At 42.9% G+C, this 21,060-nt stretch overlaps 1 protein-coding gene across 8 annotated transcripts in view; it reads right to left on the bottom strand.

Moving 5' to 3' along the window:
- The window catches only part of UNC79 (unc-79 homolog, NALCN channel complex subunit), a 147,117-nt gene extending 128,895 nt beyond the window's left edge, over window positions 1-18,222 (bottom strand). For 5 of the 8 annotated variants that reach the window (XM_074956154.1, XM_074956155.1, XM_074956156.1 and 2 more), the window contains exons 1-5: window positions 17,890-18,222; window positions 13,966-14,019; window positions 11,067-11,187; window positions 5,025-5,329; window positions 2,343-2,513 (exon numbers count right to left, since the gene is read on the bottom strand). In XM_074956154.1, the coding sequence (XP_074812255.1) occupies window positions 2,343-2,513; window positions 5,025-5,329; window positions 11,067-11,187; window positions 13,966-13,996 (628 nt within the window). In that variant the 5' untranslated portion in view covers window positions 13,997-14,019; window positions 17,890-18,222. The remainder of the gene's footprint in view (window positions 1-2,342; window positions 2,514-5,024; window positions 5,330-11,066; window positions 11,188-13,965; window positions 14,020-17,889) is intronic. The other 3 variants (XM_074956157.1, XM_074956153.1, XM_074956158.1) reach the window with 3 other exon arrangements.
- Between the last annotated feature and the right edge of the window lie 2,838 nt (window positions 18,223-21,060).

Below are 21,060 nucleotides of genomic sequence, written 5' to 3'. Positions count from 1 at the left end.
CTGCAAGGAGAGAGCGGTGGGCAGAAGGCGGAATAGAGCGGGCCGGGCAGGATTTTTAGTGGCACGCTGCTGTCTGCCCAGGTCCAGCAAACAGCAGCATGCCATTAAAAATTGGCTCGCATGCCATAGGTTGCTGACCCCTGGTCTATAGTATAGATTTGTCCCTAGGCAGCATAATTTTAAACACTATTTTCAAACTAAATCCCATTCCTCACTAGCTGGGATAACTGTACTAGGACACTGATACCAACAGCAGTGTTTAAATATGGGAGCTATGATTTTGATTGTAGGGGATAAGACTTAATAGACCCTAGCTGGAGCTTCTGCTGCTGTCCTAGTGGGCTGATCAGTGTTGAGCTAGTGGTCACCACCAGCTAGGATCCTGGGAAAGCCCTGAAGATTGAGGGTATTTATTGGACTGCCATCATTCATCTCTGGATATCGATGGCAGAAACAGAGTTACAAAGCAAAGGCTTGGTGGAGCCCATTGCTGGGGTTATGAGCTGCTTAAGCAAGTGGGGTTAGTGGAAGATAGGCTGTGAAACAGTTCAGCAACGTGCTATAGATGGCCAGACCCACAGATCATAGCACTCATGTAATGAATATAATTGATACCCCTGAATGTACACGCCACAAGTGTAATTACCTCTGATTTAATTACTGCTCTGCTGGAACTATTCTCTGCCAAGTCAGTATCCCAGTAATTACATGCCGCTCAAAACAATCCCCAAATTATTATGGTACGATCTGTTTGTGAGAATTTATATTGCGAAATACGTATTCTCCCGCAGTTCTGACCTAGCATTTAAAATACAGTCTACAGAGAAAAGGTACCATGCGGTATTAGAAACAAAATATAGAGTTGGATTGATTTATACAGTGATTTGAGAAAGCTGTGTTAGAAAAAGGCAATTGGCTAACTATTGCTCTCAGTTACATATGTACAATATCTACTGGGGGGACTAGTATCCATTTAACTAAAGACAGAATTAGGCTTAATAGGTTGTTTTGGAGAATAGTTTCAGAGATTTGAGGAAATTCAGGATTGGAGGAGCACTCTGTAGAAAGTTCTGCATTGGATGCATTTTTCAGACTAGCGTAATGGATAGATAAAGGCTTTAGTTCAAGGTTCTTTAAACCACAGTGAGACTATTGCATATTGATTTGTATTTCTATAGGACCTTCCATCCACAATATAAAAGAGCTTTAGAAAACATTATAGAATCAAGCCTCACAAGACCCTCATGATATAGGGAAGTGTTATTATTCCCACTTTGCAAATGGGGAAAACTGAGGTACAGAGCTGTTAATGGCCTGCCCAGGGTCACACAGCAAATCTGTGGGAGAGCCAGGAATAGTAGATAACAGACCTCCTCAGAGTTCTAGGCTTTAGGACACTAGACCATGCTTCTTCCCATATTCTGTAGATATTTGCTGTGCAAAACTCCCAGTACCATTAATGCAGCTCTGAATGCAGAAATAGTTCATACTGTTAGATAAAGGACTCAAATACCCTGGGACCAACATGGCTACACAACAACACTGCATACAACAAAGGTCTATAGGGCTGATAACAAAGGGTTATGGTGCAACTGACTCTTGTTATAGTCCCCAATCTCCAAATTTGTGAAATGTGAAAAAAGACATATAGAGTATTTACAGCAGCTACTGAAAGGTCAGCAAGCTTTTATCAGGTACATAGATGAGTGTTCAAAACACAGATAGTCAATACTGCTTTGAATCCAAAGCTTGCAGGGATTTTAACTTTATGCAGTAATTCAATATCCTTTCAAAGAAAAGCAGAAAATCAACTACCTATCAGATTAATTCCTGACAATTACAGTTAGAACAGATTCCATTGGCACCCATAATTACTCAGTACAAAACAATAAGATAAATAGATAGAGCCAAATTCTGCCATTGGATGTCCATCAGTTATATTGACCGTAGTTGTTCATGTGCATTCCGATGCAAATGTTACACATATTGCTGGTGCATCTGTATTTTCAGGACCATATTGTACATTTGCTCTGTATTCAGGACTCCCACTGCTGCCATTGGAAGCTCTCTGTGTAATAAGTACAATATATCACCTTAAGATGTTTTATTTCACCCCTTAAGTGAAAAGAAATAACCTAGTAATACAACATAAAAAGTAGACATTCTGTATAACTACTTCCTCTGGTAAGAGCAGCCACATTGAATTATTTTTTGTAGGCAAGCAAGTGGATTAATATGTAACCACATCCCCATGGTAAATAAAACATAACTATGGTCTAATGTTATTTCAAAAACCTATATACTTTCTGAAATGTAACATTATTAGAATGAACTCCACTTACATATAGCCATAGGTAGAAAAGAGGTACTGAGATACTCTATAATATCCTTGTGCAGAAATGGTGGAAAGGTGGCTAATGTTGAAATCATTGTATAAGGCAAAGTACTCAGGATGTCATCATTGAGAAAAGGAAGCAAACATGTGGTTGTGTAAAAAATTGACTGTCCAAGATCTGTCAAAGAAAATTCAATAAACAGAGCATCATTATATTAGAAAAAAAACATGATGTATTTTTTGGTTTATGGACTGTTTACAAAACTATCATAATAACTTACACTTAAATTGTGCCTGTCTCCCCAAAATTGTTTAGAAATTTAGTTGATAAACAACACACAGGAATCACTTCACCCACCATTATAATGAATTTCCTTCTAGGGTGGAAGGAGGCAGCTGTTTAACAGCAAATAGCAACAGTTTAGAGGGAAAATGAACTCTGTGAAACCAGCACAGGAGCATGGATGGGGGCGTGGGTTTAGGTAGGGAGAATGCCACTATCAAAGTTAGAATTTGGCCAGGACATTGGTATATTAACCAACCTATTCTTGCAAAGAGTGCCGTAGAAGCTGTCATAGCCACAGGAAATCAGAACCTAAGTTTTAAATCTCATTCAAAGAGCAGCAAAGTGCCTCCAGAACACCAGACTGGGGCACTGGTTCTGTGCTGACTCAGACGGAAGAATGTCACTGTATTTTCAACATGACAAGTGATTAAACTGTTGAATTCATTACCACAGTAAGTCATTGAGGCCAAGAACTCACCAAGATTTAAAAAGAGATTGGATATTTATATGGATATCAAGTATATTCAGAGTTATCATAATTAATTATACCCAAAATTGTGGAAGGGATATTAAACCTTGTGCTTCAGGGCTTAAGCCAATCTTTAGATATCAGGATCAGACCTGTGAGGAGGGAGGCAGATTCTCCCACATTTGCCTTCCTCTGAAGTATCTGGTGCCGGCCACTGCCAGAGACAGGATACCGGACTAGAGGTACCCTTGAGTCTGATCCAGTCTGGCAATTCCTATGTTCCTATGAATCACAAAAACCACCTCCTGCAGCACCTGGGTTTCTAGTCCAAGCTCTGCGACTAACTCACTGTGTGTCCTTGGGCAAGTCACTTAGGCAGCCTGTACCTCTGTTTCCCCATCTGTAAACTGGGGATATTTATACCTACCTTTGTAAAGAGCTTAGAGATCTATGGCCGAAAAGCACTCTATAAGCTCTAACAATCATTATTGTATTCCATTTTAGTGTTCCTCAAAGGTCCTCCATGCAAGGGCCAGATACTGCAGGACGCAGAGTGCCTCTCTCTTGCAATAAATGCTCAGCATCTTGCAGAAAAAGTATTCAGTACAAGCGTGGCCTAGCTTGTGAAATCTGACAGGATCAAAACACAAGTGGTCTGGCTGAAGGCACAACAGCATTGTTCTTACCCAACAGATCTAAGTTGTTCTGATAACTAAATTTTATTAAAGACATTACTAAGCTGAAGGAAGGAATAAATGACAAGTTTCATTGCAAATTTTAATCCACTGTACATACATCATATCATCTCTTTCTACATCTCTACTGGGTTCAAAGTATGATATCAATCCAAAATGAATTCTGAAAGCAACAGGGAACTCTTTCCTGCTAAATTAATTCATAATAATTCATAATTCATTCAATACTTACCAAAACTTAGCAGCCTAGAGCACAGTTCTCTCCACCACAGTGTACAAGTAACACCCACTGAAATCAAGATAGATACTGCTATCCTGAGATGGGGAGAACTGGGCCCCAGGCTTTCAGTAAAGATAACCACAGTCTACAAAATTGAATACTGGAGGAGTTGACTAAGAACAATATAAATAGCAACATGTGACCAAAATCTAATAAATTTTGTGATGAGATGATTCAAAGCACTGTGCAAAAACCCCTATTTCTGTATATTCAGACTTACAATCCTTTCTTTTTACCCAGTTACATTTTAAACCAGTCTCTATTACATTGTTAAAATGTTGTTAAGATCTTTTATCAAATCCACTTTACATTTTACTCACAGATGGGCCTGATCCTCACATCCCTGAGCATTAGTGGGCTCCAGAATCCAAACCCAAAGCCAGGTCCACAATTTGCAAATAGGCCCTGACTCTTCAATGGAGTCAAACCAAAAGGCCAATACTTCCATTTTGGAATAGGTTCAAAATCTAGATCAGTTTAGGCCCATCTCTATTATTTTATTAAGGCCATGTCTACACTACAAAATATGTTGACCTAACTTACATCAGCAATTATTAAATCGCTTGCGTGCACGCACACTTGGGTCCTTGTGTCAGCAGTTCACCTCCTCACGAGGAGCACTTGTATCGATTGAATTGTCAGTGTGGGGCATTGTGGAACGTCCCCTGAAAGCCAGGAACAGTCAATTTAACCAACACAGCGTCTACACTGACACTGCGTCAACCTAATTACATTGACTGTGACTCTATGCCACTCAGAGAGGTGGTGTTACTAAATCGGCATAAAGAGGCGCTTACATCAGCAGGAGCCAAATTTATGTGTAGACACTTCCACAGCTAGGTTGACACAAGGCAGCTTACATCAACATAACTGTGTAGCGTAGCCCAGGCCTTACATACCACACATGGATTCAAAGCACTGGATCTACGTGTACGGTAAGGATTCAAAGACCTGCTTACCATGCTGACCATGCTGTAGCAAAGGAACTAGATCCAGCAGAGTCACCAATGTCACGTAAAGTCCTTGATAGTCCAATGATGGGTAGTCTGATAACTGAGCATCACGACTTTGCTGGCCGCGTTCAGATGGAGCATCTCGCAGGACGCTGTAAAGGAGGGAGCGAGTAACAGTAGGGTTGATGGAACTGACCTGTGGTCTTAGAGATGGGGTGAGTGGGAATGGCACAGGAAAAAGACACATGGTCATGGGCACTGTCAAATTGGAGGCATCTTGATTCTCCTTCTTCCCTGTGCGGGACAAAATGCTGTTGGGGGGACAAAGAAAAAAAAGAGACAACAAAGACACAAAGAACAGCACATTACATTGAAATGACACTATAAAACAAATAATAAAACACCAGATATACCCCACATAAGATGCAATTTCTACCAATACCAGTATGTTGGCAAATCTAGCAACCATTCAGTTCCACGCTTCAAGAGAGTAAAATTAAAAATTGCCGTTTGTAAAAATTTTCATTGCATCTCATGTGTTATCTGGTTCATAAGGAGCAAAAATATAAAAATGCATGTTTCAGTGCCATACCCATGTTTCACAGTTAAGCAGAATTTGGGAATTGAGCTGCTTGCTATGAAAAGAATAGCTGTGTCCAAATAGCTGGAGAATTTGCTTCTGAGAAGGTTTGGGGGAAATATTTTTTCAGTAACATTGTTTGAACCAAGGGAGTGAAAACTTGTAAAATATAGGTGTGGCACTTTCAGAAACATGTTTTAGCAAAGAATAAACATGTGGGTTTGTTAAGATAGTCTTAAAAATCACATGTTTATCGCATCAAAATAATGTCTGTATGTATTTTATGATACTGTTTCATGACATTCCGTCAGTATCATTTGAGATAATGAAGTTTAAACAGGCACATGGATTTAGAAATAATATAATATTTCTAAAATGTTAACTAAACTACATTTGGAGAAGCTATAAAATAATATATAGTAGATGATCTTTAGCATATGTTTGAGAGCTAATGATAATGGTTGTTTATGTGTGTTTCTAATTTTGCCCATATTTGGGGAGGAAACATTTTATTTTATGAATACAAACACTCTTTTGGTAAATAGGTACTTCCAAATCTAAGGGCTAAGCAAGCAATACCAGTTATAGAACTGCACATCAGACAGTGTGTTATCATACATTCCTGCTGCTACTTACGTTATTATTCAACAAAACTCACTACAAACTAAAGGAAAGATAATTTCAAAAATTAAAATGGTTTAGTGGGCATCAAAATAGAGACTAAAAATCAACCAGCTTGCTATGTCTTTTTAAAATTGTTATAAACACGTTAGTCCAATTGTTCTGAAATGATTAATAATTTTAAAAATAGAATAAATTGCTGCTTAAGCAACAAAGGTATATTTTGGCTAGCCTAACAGAAAATGAATATGCATTACAGGGTTAGCTAATAAACTTTTTCATGCTCCTATAAAAGTATCGTATACTATTTTAATATATTAAACAATAGACCAACTTGTTTTACATGTACTGTACCTGTAGGGTGAGCTTCCAAAAGTGGCCAGTGTTGGCATACCGCTACTCCCATTGAAGTCAATGTTAAAACTAGTAAAGTATAGGTGTGGCATTGAAACATCCATTGACTTCAGTGGAGCAGAGTTAGGTCAATGGTAAGCGCTTTTGAAAATTCCACCCACCCTACACAGAATTCAGGCCCTAATCTTTCAAATACTTAAACACACGTGAACTTTACTCGCGTGTTGTCCCATAGAAGTCAGTGTGACAACTTACATGAGAAAGTTTCACTCATGCTTATGTGTTTGCAAGAGAGGGCCTGATTTATTTGCCATATATATAAAAATTTTAATAATTACATCTCTGAGCAAAGGTGGCTATAGTCAGGCATGCCTGATCTGTCAAGTATGCAGATGTTATATATATACACAATATAATCTACCCAAAGACAAGTTACTGCATAGTTGTTTTTTTCTTATTGTGCCTTGTATGCCTGTAAATTATTTTGGTTTCTGTTACCCAATGTCCAGTCTAAGAAAAGTGGTAACAAGACTGTTCTGTCAGTTTTTATGAAATCATATCAGTAAACCAACCAAGATCTATTAGGATTTTAAAAGTGAATTATCAGAGTGCTGATTCCTCTTTTTTGGATTTGCTTTTTTAAATTTGGTTGACTTTCATATGATACATTTTGCAGCTTCTGATTTGAGATGTGGAGGTATTAAATTTAATTCAACCCCTCTCTATGAACAGATGCTACCCAGTTACCCACCAAATTCAGTTCCTTCACTTGCCAACATGTCACTCCCTAGAAGTGCTGCCCCTGGGAGCAATATTTCCAGGAGGGACATTACAGCATTAATAAATCCTTGTTTTGGAAAGTGTAAGGTCGTGATGGCTAACACTCATCTCAGGGCCTCCCTCTTCCTTAATATAAAGGTGGGATTCATGGAGACTACAGGTCCCAGCATACAATACCCCATCTTGATCACAGAGGCCTTCTATTCAATTCAGGTATTAGAGATGTGCCCCTACCAAAGCCCCAGTTCCTACCACCCCCAAACTCAGAGGATCTCTGGATCTGGATATGCAGCTGACCCCAAATTCTATAATGCGACCAGTCAAAACTCCAGATCCAGTAACAATCCTGAACTCTGAGAAAGTTTGGCTGCAGATTCAGATCTGGCCACTGTAGCTCGTTCCCTTTTCTACTCAATATGGAGCACTCTACACTGGGACCTGTAGTATCTGCAGGCACCTCCATACTGAATCTGTCCCACTGTATGCAAATGAGTTGCCAATGAATCTCTTAACTGGTCAAAGTTTGGGCTCCCTTGCTGCAACTTAGGCCACTCTCCAAATTACTACCTTCCCGAGGTATTTCTTTGAGAAATGGTGCCAGAGAAATTGCATCTCTCCACACCCAGGAAAAGCAGTAAAAAATATCTCGTGCGTTAATAACTGTTCATTAAATAAATAATTTTGTCTATAGTTAAGAAATGCACAGAGGGAGTTTTTTCCTCAGAAAACAAGAAAGAAGCAGGTATTCTATAAGAGGTTTATTATGTTTTAGGTCAATCCTAAAGTGAGGGAGGAAAGGCTGGAAATGAGAAATGCATGAAACTTAAATTCATGCTGTAATGTAAAGAAATGCTTCTGCCCAAAGAGAAAATTGAGGAGGAGCTAAATGAATCAATATGTTATGCATTGTGTATGGTGATTTTATGTGATGTTTATTCATAAAAAGTAAATGCCTCACTTTTTTCAACCATAGCCACTTCTTCCCACCCCCACCCCGAGCCTGTTACATCATTGAATGTATATAAACGAAAGGACCAAGTTAATCCCTGTTGCAACTAAACTGAAGCTATTGGTATTACACCAGATATGACTTTGACCCAAAACAGTGGGACTGCCCCACTTGGAAGAATTAAGACAATATGTTTATAACACAGAAAAGTAACTGTACTGTCAAGGTACAACAGGTTGCAAAAGCTACACCTGCTAAGGCCTAGTATGCCAACAACTGAATGGGGTATATTTGACTGCGTTTATACTCCATTGTGCAATAATTGAGTGTGGACGCGGTGATAGTGTGAGAGGCAGAAAGAAGGCTTGGGATGCAAGCCATTCAGGGAAACTCTTGAACAAAATCTTGAGCAAACCAGGGTCTTGAGATGTTTGTTTAGGATAAAACGACTTAAGATCCCTGAAAGGGGAATTGTGTGTACTGGACAGGAGTTTCCTTCTTTCCACTTGCCACACACTCAGTGTAGGGTAAGATGTTTTGTCTAATCCCTGTCTTGGTATGAACAGGTGCATGAAGTTGTGGTGGGCTCACACCACAGCACCCAGGTCCAGAACCAGAGTTCAAACACTCCAAAGTTAAAGGAGGTCTGGATTAGAGATTTGATCTGGTCTATTTTGAGGATACAGGCAATGGACTATATGAAATTCAGATCTGGATCCAGGGCTGGATTTCTAATGCCCTCTCCCTAATTTGGGGGATGTTCAGATTCAGCATTTTGATTTGTCCATTATAAAGAAAGAGGCCATCTATGAAATTATATCCAAATCTGAATATACACTGTGAGTACCACCTCAAATCTTATCAAGGTCAGGGTAATCAGTACCAGGATTTTGGTTCAGTCCAACCTCTAGCATGAAATAAAGAAGTTAAATGGAATTGCTCCCTTCATATGGAATTAACAATTCTGCAGACTTAAAACAGCCACACATAAAAGAGTTGTGCAGACCTCTAAATTCTGCTTTTGTAACCTACAAAACTAGCTGCTTCACTCAGCCCAGCAACATGAATGCTCATAAGGTGTGAAGAACTTCTCACCAAGAATACACTATGCAATGTACTGCTCTGCACAGAGTTAGGTGACGCACTGGTAAAACTTTTGCACCTTTTCTATGCTGCAAATTCCAATGGTGCTGCCACGGATGGAGTTCCACCCAAATGGGGATTATCCTAGTGTATACCTTTGAGCAAGTCACTAATGAGAGGTGAGAGGGAGAGTACGTGCTCAGAATCCAGGACAATTTGCATGGCTGAATAGCTTGGGAGGCCCACTCAGCTGACGCTGAGGCTGTTTTGCTGCACACAGAGTCTTGTGTGCAGTGTTTGTCTGATTTTCAAATGTTTTCATTGTTTGATTAGCCAATTAAAAATACACTGATATGGCTGACATGGAATAAGAACCACATTTCCTAGCTACTCTCAGTATCCCGCTAAAGATTTGTTGGTTATTAATGTAACATATTAATTGAACATCATTCCATTTGTTGGACCTAAGTGTGTTCATCACCCTAAAATATTCAGTGAGCTAAAAATTCATGATGGTTAAATGATTCTATTCATTAAATCTGGGAATGTGAAGTATAAACACAGCTCCTGCGAGTTTGCAGCCAAAAAGGGATTCTGCAGGTAACGTGTATTTCTACATACGTATTTTTCCTGTTAACACAGAACATGGAGTGTTTCTGAATTCCATGGTCTCTGAATGTGGGCTCTCAATGAGTTTTTCATTCAACTTTAATACTTGCTTGTTAGCATATTTTAGAGCAAGAGAGAATGTTTCTTCTCTCCAAGACAATACAAATGGCCAAACTTCCAAAGCACCCTCTGAAAGTATGGGTGCAATTTTCTAAGTGTATATATTTTTGTAGGTGCAAATCAGGTAGTTATACACAAAAATGCACTCTGAACTCAAAACTATCTGCATATGAAAAAATATGCCACAAAAATGTAGGCATACAAAAATTATATCTGCAATGTCAAAGGCCATCTCAAGGCCACTTTGAAAATTTAGGTCAATGAATCCATTATACTGTGGGAAAATTGGAATATAAGTAATGTTCCTAATGAAATCCCAAACCTATAACAGCTCTCTTTAACAAGTTGAAAGGTGATATCACCTATCTAAACCTATTCTCTAATCATACTTCGAACTTATTTGTTTTTATATTGCAACTAGAGTGGACTAAATCAAATCCCTAGATCAGAACAACTCTGAACCGTTAATGTCATTCAGATCCAGATCTGGATCCAAACTTTGTGCCTATGCCCATTGCTATAATAGGCTGAACCAAAATCCAGATCTGAAAGCCCACTGAACTATGGGACAGCTCAGCTTCTAGTTCTGCTGCTCAGGCTCATCTCAGTAGGATCCTACAGCTTTAGGATTCTCAGAGCGGTCACAGTCAAACTTGTGAAATTTTATAGCAACCTTCTCTCTTCTTTACTTCAAGCACATGTGTGCACTCCACTAACCTAGAATAGGTCCAAGCAAACCAGATTTTGTTTTAGAATCAGCCACTCAACAAGCAGCTCAACTGGGCAAATTGGGCAACAGCCAATGCTGTAATTTATTTATACCATATTTTTAATTAAATTGATCTCTGACTCCTTCTGGTTGAGCATTGATCCATAAGATCCATTAACCAAGAAGAAATCAATACATATCCCCTAACATTTTTTCTCTTGAAGAGCATAATTTAAAACTTACCTCAATAAAGTCTGAGAAAAGTATTTCAGAGTGTTTGCAATGTCAGTTCCAGAGGGCACAGGGTAAATGTTGTGAAGAACGCGGTTATGGTATTCCTGTAGGTAGCGGATCTTGGAAGCAACTGGATTAAAAAAAAAAAAACACAGAGACTTTCATTTAGCTTAGTTCAGGTTAAGACACAATATCAGTTTTCTACCCCTACTGTATTGTTAAAATTCATGCAGTGAGCTAAACCTAAGAGACAAGTCTTTCCAATCTTTATAGTGGCTGAATGAACTGAATACTCTGATGAAGGAAGGAAGGAAAAGGGGAAAATTTTATATAGTATTTTTAAATCTGTTCTACTCTGTGCTAAAAGGTCAAACACTTAGTGCCTGTCTCGTGTTTTCCATTCATGGATCTCAAGCCTCATTTATAATGTTATGAGCTGGGTGAAACCTTGTCTTGGGTTGAGTTCAAACCTCATTGAGATTGGTAGATGTGAACTATAACTATATGCATAAGCCCCACCTAACACAAAAGGTGTGTGTGAACCCAGGGAGCTCCTGTCTGAGTATTGTTTTGGGTAGGTGTGTGGGTATAAGGGAAGAGAGATCACACAGAAACTAAGGTCAGCCAAGAACAGACTGAGTGAGAGAGCACCTGCAGCAGCAGCTGAAGGCATGTAGCTAACCCGGGAAGAAATCTAGGGAGAGGTTTTTGGGTCACAGGCTCAGGCTCAAAAGAGTGCTCTTGGTGCTGTGAGCAAAAGAAGTTGTTTGTTTCCTTCTGCGCTCAGAGACACAGGACTTTGTACATTCTTTGTGAACAAAATAAACTGTATCCAAGAAATACCCGACTACCACCAATTTCTCCTCCCAACTGGAACATGTACAGGGTTCCACACTTTGACTAGCCACTTAGGTCAAAAAGGGGGAGTAATAATTATTTATTCAGTAAGTCACACAAAACTCACGTGAGATGGATAAGTATTACTACAGTCAATTTATGGATGGATAACCTGAGGCAAAGAGAAACTCAGTGGTTTGCTCTAGGCCATGTAGTGAATCAATTGTGTAAGACTGTGTACAGTTTATTTACATCTATAGCAGGCAGCCTGGTCAGAGGCGGGGTGGGGTCAGGGATGGTTCAAAGCGGCTTTTCTACAGTGAAGTGCAGGGGGAGAAATCGTAGCTCTAGAAAGCATAGCGTTTTCCTTATTCTAATAAGTTCCTTTCCCTATTCATGACAGAATACCTGCAAATGGACTGCTGGTCTTCTATTTTCTACCATAAAAGTCACTCTGTGGTTAATTGTAAAGAAAGCTCAGCACGTAAATCAGTTATAGGCCTAACCTTAGAGGGCACCCTTATTTTCTGTACAATACCACAGCAAACAAATACACTATAGCTATAGAAAAGGTCAACATTTTTGTTAATATGAAATACTGATGCTACTTCACTATGTCACTTTGTTGTTGTCATTCTCCAAGAGTGGACAACATGACATAATAAATGTCAGCACAGCTTAAGATTTTAAATGCTTTAACTCTTCTTTAACAAAGCAAGAGAACTTCAAAGTGCATGTTCACTTTTCTCTCTGCAATGAGGAACATTACGGGTGGGATTTTCCAAGCACTCAGCACTGACCTGACTCTGCTCCTATTCAAGTCAGTGTTAAAAATCCCATTGACTTCAGTGGAAGCAGAACTGGGCAATGCTAGCACTGGTGAAAATCCTGCCCTATAGATACATAAAACAATTTAGGAACAAGGTAAGGCCATCCATCACAACATACCAGACTACAGCTAAATGTAGGTATCTCTTGAACGGATTTACTGTATATATTTTGCTTTGATCAGCTCCCCCAAGTGAACTATTCTATATATTTATTAAATACAAAAACTATGGTAAAAATATTCAGATTGCAAAGCCAAGCTCTTAAAAGTTAGGAAATGCAGAATTAAGGTTGCCTATGCAACCTGAATTCAGCCCTGTTGGATGTATGCATTATGATACTGATTTTAATTACATGCTCACATTTTATTTTTTCCCCATGACCCCTGCACAAAATTGTGTATGCCTAAAGGGGAGCTCAGGTTGAGGCTGTATCTCTAATTTTATGGATAACTTTCATAATTAAAAAAAAGAGAGTCCCCTCAAAGTCTCCTTTTTTTCCAATGTGCAATTTTTCATGTTTGTATCTTTGCACTAGCAAATTTTTTGCATAAACAAGCTACATTTGTGCATCCAACTGGGTATTGATGGCCTTGTGGGTCACACTGGTCATATTTTGTCCTCAACTATCCACTCAGTGGACTCAATACAATGATATACAGATGGGTGGGACCAACAAAATAGAAGGCTAAAGAATCCAGTAGCAAAAATCATGTTCTGAGTTCTGAATGACTACAGAATAAATTGTTAAATCTTATTCACTGATTATGCAAGGCAAGGAAGGCTTTCTTTCCCTCCACCACAATATCTATGACATTCTGGTTAGCAGAACTGGTGCATTTGGGTTCTCCACTTGTGAGCAAAATAGGCACCTCAGATTTAAATGGATAAAGCTTTTCTAGTACACCATGTATTCTCCCTGCGCATAACGTATGTTATTACTGTTTACTGATACAGCCTTATAGGTGTAAATGGCCCTTTACAAATATGTAAGAATATGGACCCCTGTTCCCAAAATCTCGTTAGACAACTAGACTAGAGAACATCCTTTGCGTAGGTGCTCAGATTCCATGGTAAGGAGAGTCATACAGTATAAATACATGGATTAGATTAGGGGAGAGCCTTTTCTATTTACTAAATGTTGTTTGTGATGCCAGTCTCCCTCGTGTAAAGGATACGAAGCCTAGTAGATTTGTAAAATAATCAGGTCACAAATCAGAGTTCCCAACCAAAGAACAACTCACAGCTGGATTTATAGTTCATTGCAGGTGCCATGCTACGCAGTCAGATGTCCATAACTGAAATAGGAAAACCAATGCCAGAGATATTAGTCAAGCTGTATTTTAAAGAGCCTCATTCATCTCTACAGCCAGTTGTTTTCAAGAGAGGGCAAAGCATGTCAGGAGTGCTGTTTTGTGCAAAGTAGGAAACCTGTTTATTTCTATTAAGAGGGTTAGTGCCCAAACGAAATCAACATAAAAGAACATTCATAAACGCAATAGCTAGATAATAGTTGTGTTTGTAAAATGAGTCACTTCATGTTGCTTTTGCTATCAGACCACACCTCCCGTAGAAATTTAATTGTTATGTCCCAGGTTACTGAGAGCTTTTTTTCAATTAAAGCACTAAATCAAATTGCAAACCTTGATACCTAAAGATAGGCTCCTAAATCCAGTGCAGGCATTGGATTATAAGTAACTGATTTTGAAAAGTCTTGAGCATCCACAAATCCTATTATCTTCAATAGAAAATGCAGGTGTTCAACGCTTTAGAAAAATCAGGCCACTTGTACTGATGTGTCTAAATATGGATTTAGGAGCCTAGTTTTAGCTATCCATGTTTTAAAATGTTGACGTAAATATCTGCTAGCTTCAATGTTTACCTCCACGCTGCATGTGCATCTAAACTCCCAAATTCCTCTTTGAGCCTCTGACACAAGTGTAAAATCTAGGTTGGATTCTTTGGAGATGGTCTCCTTGGTTGTTTCAAAGTCCTGGGCAGGAAAATAGAGGATAGTGGGCATTCCCAGAACATTACTTACCATGAGCAGATGCCAGTTTTTATTACTGGAGGAAAAAGGAATTAACGGGTGATCTCCAGGTTGTTTGCTGTCAGTGGGTGCTATATTGTGCAATAGCTCAGCTCCATTGGAATGCTGTGGTGACAGGCCTAATGATGAGTATCATTGACTTTACTTTTCAGACTGTGCTCAGAAGGAGACCCAGGTAAAGAATAAAGAAGAGTGCCATGAGCAGGTGACCTCCTGTGACCCTCTGTTGGCTGTCACCTTTTGTTAGGATGACCTGCTATTGCTCAGAGCAGCAGGGGACAAACTGTTGCTTGGTCATGTATTCCTGCGAAGTTCCACATCACCAATGATTAGGATTGGAATTTTTGCTCTTCTGATCTGGTCTGTGTATTCTTTCACTTTAGTTTTTTCAGTTGTTTCATGGTAAGTTCTGGACTCATCACTGCTTGTCGCACCTACCTGAGACAATCTGGTTCTTGCCTGTCAGTCAAGCGGGACAGTAGCAGTGGCAGCATCAGTTGAGGCTTGAGGGGTAGCCTGGTAGTGGTGCATAAGCCAGGATAATTCTTGTTGGAAATCATCACCATTTGTCAAAAAGTGCAGGTGAAAGAGAATTGGAATTATGCAAAGAGCAAATAAACACACTTTACAATGCCATAAAGAGCTAGGCAAGGGAGAAGCTTTGATAAACATATTATAAAACAGAAATTCAGTGCGTTAGGAATTTCTGTATCCCCAACCTTAAGCATCATGAGGAGGAGAAAGCCAGCTTCAGGACCGGAACAGAGGAGAAATCCATGATCTGGGTCCACAAGTGAATCCCATTTAAAACCAATGTATACACCAAAACTGTAAAAAAGGGGGGTAAGTCCTTAAAACTAAAAGAAACAGGGAGAAGGCGGTACCAAAGTGAGGGTTCCAGAGCAGCACAAGGGGGAGAAAGAGTAAATAGCAGCCTGCAGAGTGAGTGAAAGAAGCTCAAAGTAGAACAGGCCAAGAACATTAGGGGTGAGAGAACGCGAAGGCTGATAACAGCAAGGGAAAACATCAAAAATGGTGCTGGTGGAGAGGGTGGATGAAGCAGAAGGAACTGTTCCATATATCAATGTGAAGTAATCAGAGGTGAGATACAGAGTAGCATGAGAAGGGGGAGATGTTCAGAAAATGTGGGAGAGACAGAGAAAAAAAGTAGCACAATGGGCGAGAGCAGAACATTGCATCATTCAGAGAGGGACTACAGAATTCTCTTTCATTTTTAAGAACATAAGAACGGCCATACTAGATCAGACCAAAGGTCCATCTAGCCCAGCATCCTGTCTGGGATGCTGTGGCCAATGCCAGGTGCTTCAGAGGGAATGAACAGAACAGGTAATCATCAAGTGATCCATTCCCAGCTTCTGGCAAACAGAGGCTAGGGACACCATCCCTTGATTTATAAAAATGCACCCTCCATAAAGGATGCATCTAGGCCATCAGCACAACACTTAAAAGACAAAAATATCAGCTACTGTAACTAAGAGATTAACCCCAAAAGTTTAAATAAAAAATAAAAAAGATGCCCCTTTGTCCTAACCAGGCAAAGGCCTGTAAATAACCTGAAGATTAATAGACATGGACCAAAGAGCAAAGTGAATTTCAACATCCAAAATGTCAGATGAAATGATTCCAGCTGGGCCAGAAGCACTCTAAGCCCTTGATCAAAGAGCAATCCCGACACACCATTAAGATAGTGCATCAGGAGAAAAGGTTATATGGATTCAGTGCTGGTCTACAGTGGCATTTTTCTTAAAATTTCCTGCTATTGCACTAGCAAATATGCCAGTTATTAACAGTAGTAACAATAGTCGGAGTGCTGATGCGGGCCAGTTGCTTGCATTCTAATAACCATCATCTGACTTTGCTGGCAGAGTAGATCTAGAAAACATGGCAGTTAAAATGTCAGTGACTACTAGCAGCCGCTCTAGGGTATAAGTCAATGGAGCTCCCCTGGTGTTTGTTAGCAGCAGTGGGGAATTATCAGAAACAATAGCATAGACAAGGCAAGAGAACGATGACTTCTGAATATACACAGAAGATGCATAGCGTGAGCCACAGCAGCAGGCCAGCTTCCCTGCTCTGTCAACGAGCTTCTTCATGAGTAGACCACTTCTAAGACTGTGAGGGGCAGATCACATTCTATGTTAGTTCAATCTGTGGGCTCTCTGCTGAGACGCTTCAGACAATTAGTTGGGTGACTTTTTGATACAGACACTAGGACCTAAGCTAAACCCCCACTTCAATTCATACAAGCCAATGAAGCTGTCAGCTCACTTTGGGTCACTACTGATCAGGGCTAGTGATCAAGAAGTGTTAGGCTCTGTATTTTACCACTAAATCCACAAGCCAAACCAAGCCAATCAATCATTTCCTCCCCTTCCCACCCCCAACACATAATTGTGTTGCTTTCCTTTTAATGGAGCATGTAAATATTATCTCATTGGTAAGCATGCAAAGCAATAAGTGAAACGTTTAAGGGCTATTAAAAGCAACCAAAACAGTTTGGAGACTGGGGTTAGTATCAGTACGGGTATTGAAAAATCACCAAGTGCAAGACTTCCTAGGGAAGAGAACAGACACTGAAAATGATGTACAACAGCATTGAACAAAGGCTGGGAAGCTTTAACTCACAGCTGCCATTTACAGCAAGGGAGACTGATCAAAACACCTAAAACCAGGCCCTAACCAGAACTAGGTCGCAGGGCCTGGCTTCCCTTCTATCCTCCTTCCTCATGTCTTGGAACAAGGCAGAAAGGCCTCCGGTTTTTAACTCAGATAACATCAGAGCACAAACTGGCCATCCTTGATAGGGTTTCTCATCAGCTGTGTGAAATAAATCGCACTGCAGAGACAGCCAGACACCCCAACACAGCTCAGCGCGCAGGGACAGGCAGCTGATCCACTGCAAGGCGCCGTGTAATAGATCCCCCCCGACACACCCTCCTCCTGCCATCCGCCCCCGTGGCCAGCTCCCAGGACCATGGACAGTGCAGCGCCCCTCCGCCGCCGCACCCGGCCACACCCCAGCAGCCCCCCAGCCCTGGCTGCGCCCTCCTTTCCCAGAGGAGGGGCCGGGACCGAGCCCCGGGCGCCCGCTACTTACACTGCTCCGCTTTGGTGGACATGATGCTGGCCGGCTGGAAGTGTTTCACCCCAATCTCGGTGGCCTTTGGGTTCTTCTCTCCCGCTCAGCCCGCCAGGAGCGACGGTCCCGCGCTGCTGCCCAGGCGCGAGCGGCGGGCCGAACGGCAGCCCTCCTCCCAGCCCTCTGCCGCTCCCATTCTGGCCACGGTCAACCTCGCCCTGAGCAGCCCTCCGGAGGCCCGGCCTGCAGCTAAGCGCGCCCGCGCAGGGGCAGGGGCCCCGGCTGCTGCTGCTGCTGGCGTGAGGGGAGAAGGAGGCGTGAGTGGGGGGCCCTGGCGAATTGCACAGGGAGCTCTCCCAGCGAGGGGGAGGCGCGATTCCATTCACAAGGAACAGCCTCTTAAAGGGGAAGCTCCGCTCAGCCCCTAAACCTGGGGCTCGGAGAAATCTGGGCGACTTAAGCGCCCGATACTCTTTAGAGCTGATGTTTTGCAACAGGCCCCCCCCACCCCACGCAATCAAATGAATTTTTCCCCCCTTGTGTATCAATCTGGCACTTCCTCCTCCCAAACGGCAGCGAGATCAAAGGGAAATCATTCAGTTTAGGCTGGGACTAAATGGGTGCGGGTTGTATTAAAAAGAAAAGGAGTACTTGTGGCACCTTAGAGACTAACCAATTTATTTGAGCATGAGCTTTCTGAGCTACAAGCTCTTAAGCACAGGCTTGCCGCGGCTGGGTTTTACACACACCCTGAGTTTTGTTCTGGACCTGACTACAAGAGCTCTTCTGAGACCCCCTGTCTCCCGAGTGCTGACAAGGTACAAATGCAGGGCCCCTGAACCTGGGCGGCGCGTGAGCCCCACCCTTCGGGGAGACTATCCAAGGGGCCCCTCCCCTTCTGCCCGAGCCCCTCCCCGCAGCCAGAGCAGCCACCAGCTGAACAGCCCCGGGCCCTTCTTTCTTTATTGCATTGGTTTTTATCATTTCAGTAGGGCTCTGGCTCGCCTCCCCCACGCAGTGGGGGCCTCTGCTTCCCTGCAGCCCCATCCCCATCCCACTAAGGATAATTTCCCAGGCTCCAGATCCCAGCCAGACCCCCAGCTTTCCATTCTACTTCTCAGTTCCTCTCTCCAACCTCTCTGCTCCCCCAAATCTCCCTCAGTTCTGGACAAGGGCGAGATGGGCAGGCTCGTCAAGGTGTGGGAGTATCATCTCCCTTCCATTCGTTTTTCTGGGGGGAGAGGCTAATTCAGTGGGTGAATCAGTGTTCCACACCCCCAATAGTTACTAGTTCCAGGCAGGGCTAGATTAACCCATAGGCTAATAGCCTTAGGTCCTTCTGTTTTTAGGCCCTAATCTTTAGGCCCACCCATTTTTAGGCGCTATTGTAGGCCCTCCATTCCATATTGAAGTAACAGCCGAGTGACGGTAGCAGGGCATTGAGAATTTTTTTTGTCTCATTAGATCAGGGGTGGCCAACCTGAGCCTGAGAAGGAGCCAGAATTTACCAATGTACATTGCCAAAGAGCCACAGTAATACGTCAGCAGCCTCCCGTCTGCTCCCCCGCTCCAGCCCCCAGCGCCTCCCCCTCCCCGCCATGCCTCCTGCCTGCCATGATCAGCTGTTTTGCATGCACAGGAGGCTGGGGGGGGGTTAAGGGGGGGAGGAAGGGCACAGCATGTTCTGGGGAAGGGGTGGAGTGGGGGCAGGGCCAGTGTAACCACTAGGTGAACTAGGCAGCCGCCTAGGGCGCCAAGATTTGGGAGCGCCAAAAAGCGGTGCCCCCAATTTTTTTTTTTTTTGCTTCATCCAAAATGGGACGGGGCACAGTTTGGTCCTTTCCCCAAGCCGCCTTCCCCCATACCTCGGTTTCCCTCGCTCTCTGTCTCTTCCACACACTACATTGGGCAGCTCTGTCCCATTCTGTGCGCAGGTTGCCTCATGGCAACCCAGCCGTGCATGCAAGGAGGGTTCGTCTTTGTTCCTTTCTCCTGCCAGGGAAAACCTCTGCCTGGAGCAAATAAATCAAGGAGCCGGAATCAGAGGGCTTGGGAATCGCCCCCACGGGAAACTTCCAGCCTCTCTCTGCCAGGGAGAGGGCCGTGGCAAGGCGTGCTCACACTTTATCAGAAGCCCATGCCCTGGACCCGAGGCAGGGCACATCTTCTCATGGGCGAGTAGGGCTGGCTCTCCGGTGACCAGTCTCGGTTGCATTTCCCAGGCACTTCCCTTGTCTATGGGGAGGGAGCGAGGGAGGAAAACGCTGGAGAGGAGGAGGAGGGAAGGAGACACAGCGATGGAGGGAAGGGGGGAGAGGACGCAGTGGACAGGGAACATGGGGTCTGAAGGGGAGAGGTGGAGCACGCAAGGCTGACCCTCCAGGGTGCGCCTCTGTCTCCGTCGTCGTCCCCCCCACCTTCCCTCCCCCGGCGATCTGCTTCTCTCCATCTGGCGGTACTTCTGTCGTCCCCCCCCACCCTCCCGCCTGGAGCTTCCCAACATGCAGGGAAGAGCCTCTCCAAAGCGAGTGAGCCGCTGAGGTCCCTGTGCCTCGCTGCGGGCTTCCCCTCTCTCCTTCAGCACGCCGCGCTCCGTCCGATCCCACTTCGCATCCAGCCCAGCCTTACTGTGGCTGCAATCTTCCCGGGAGAGAGGTGTGTGTGTGTGTGTGTGTGTGTGTGAGAGATTGCCTGCCTGGGCTCCTCACCACGATGACACTTGAATTTGGTGCTTTATGTGTAATCAACAGCACAAGCACTAACCACCACTGCCTCTCCCCGCGACCCCTCTCCCCCTTCACCTCCCTGCTCCCCGGAGGAGCAAAGTTCTCCGGAGAGGCTGTGCTGCATAGTTCTGAGCACTCCCTTTGTTACTGCAGCTCTCCGGGGCACAAGGTGGAAGTTTCGCCTAGGGCACAAAATATCCTTGCACCGGCAGAGCAGGGGGTTGAGCAGTGAGCACTCCCTGGCACATTGGAAAGTTGGTGTCTGTAGCTCCAGTCCCGGAGTTGGTGCCTATGCAAGGAGCCGCATATTAACCTCTGAAGAGCTGCATGTGGCTCCGGAGCCACAGGTTGGCCACCCCTGCATAAGATATTGCTTTGTACAAATTAATCCATCAAGATTGTGAATTCAATTTATGGTGGTTGTGATTTTGTCTTTGTGGGCCAAGTAAGTGTTTGTGGGCCC

The sequence above is a fragment of the Natator depressus genome, chromosome 6, assembly GCF_965152275.1.
Source record: "Natator depressus isolate rNatDep1 chromosome 6, rNatDep2.hap1, whole genome shotgun sequence".
NCBI classification, from domain to species: domain Eukaryota; kingdom Metazoa; phylum Chordata; order Testudines; family Cheloniidae; genus Natator; species Natator depressus.
The sequence above is the reverse complement of the archived record's forward strand: the minus strand, read 5'-3'. Positions and strand labels throughout refer to the sequence as shown.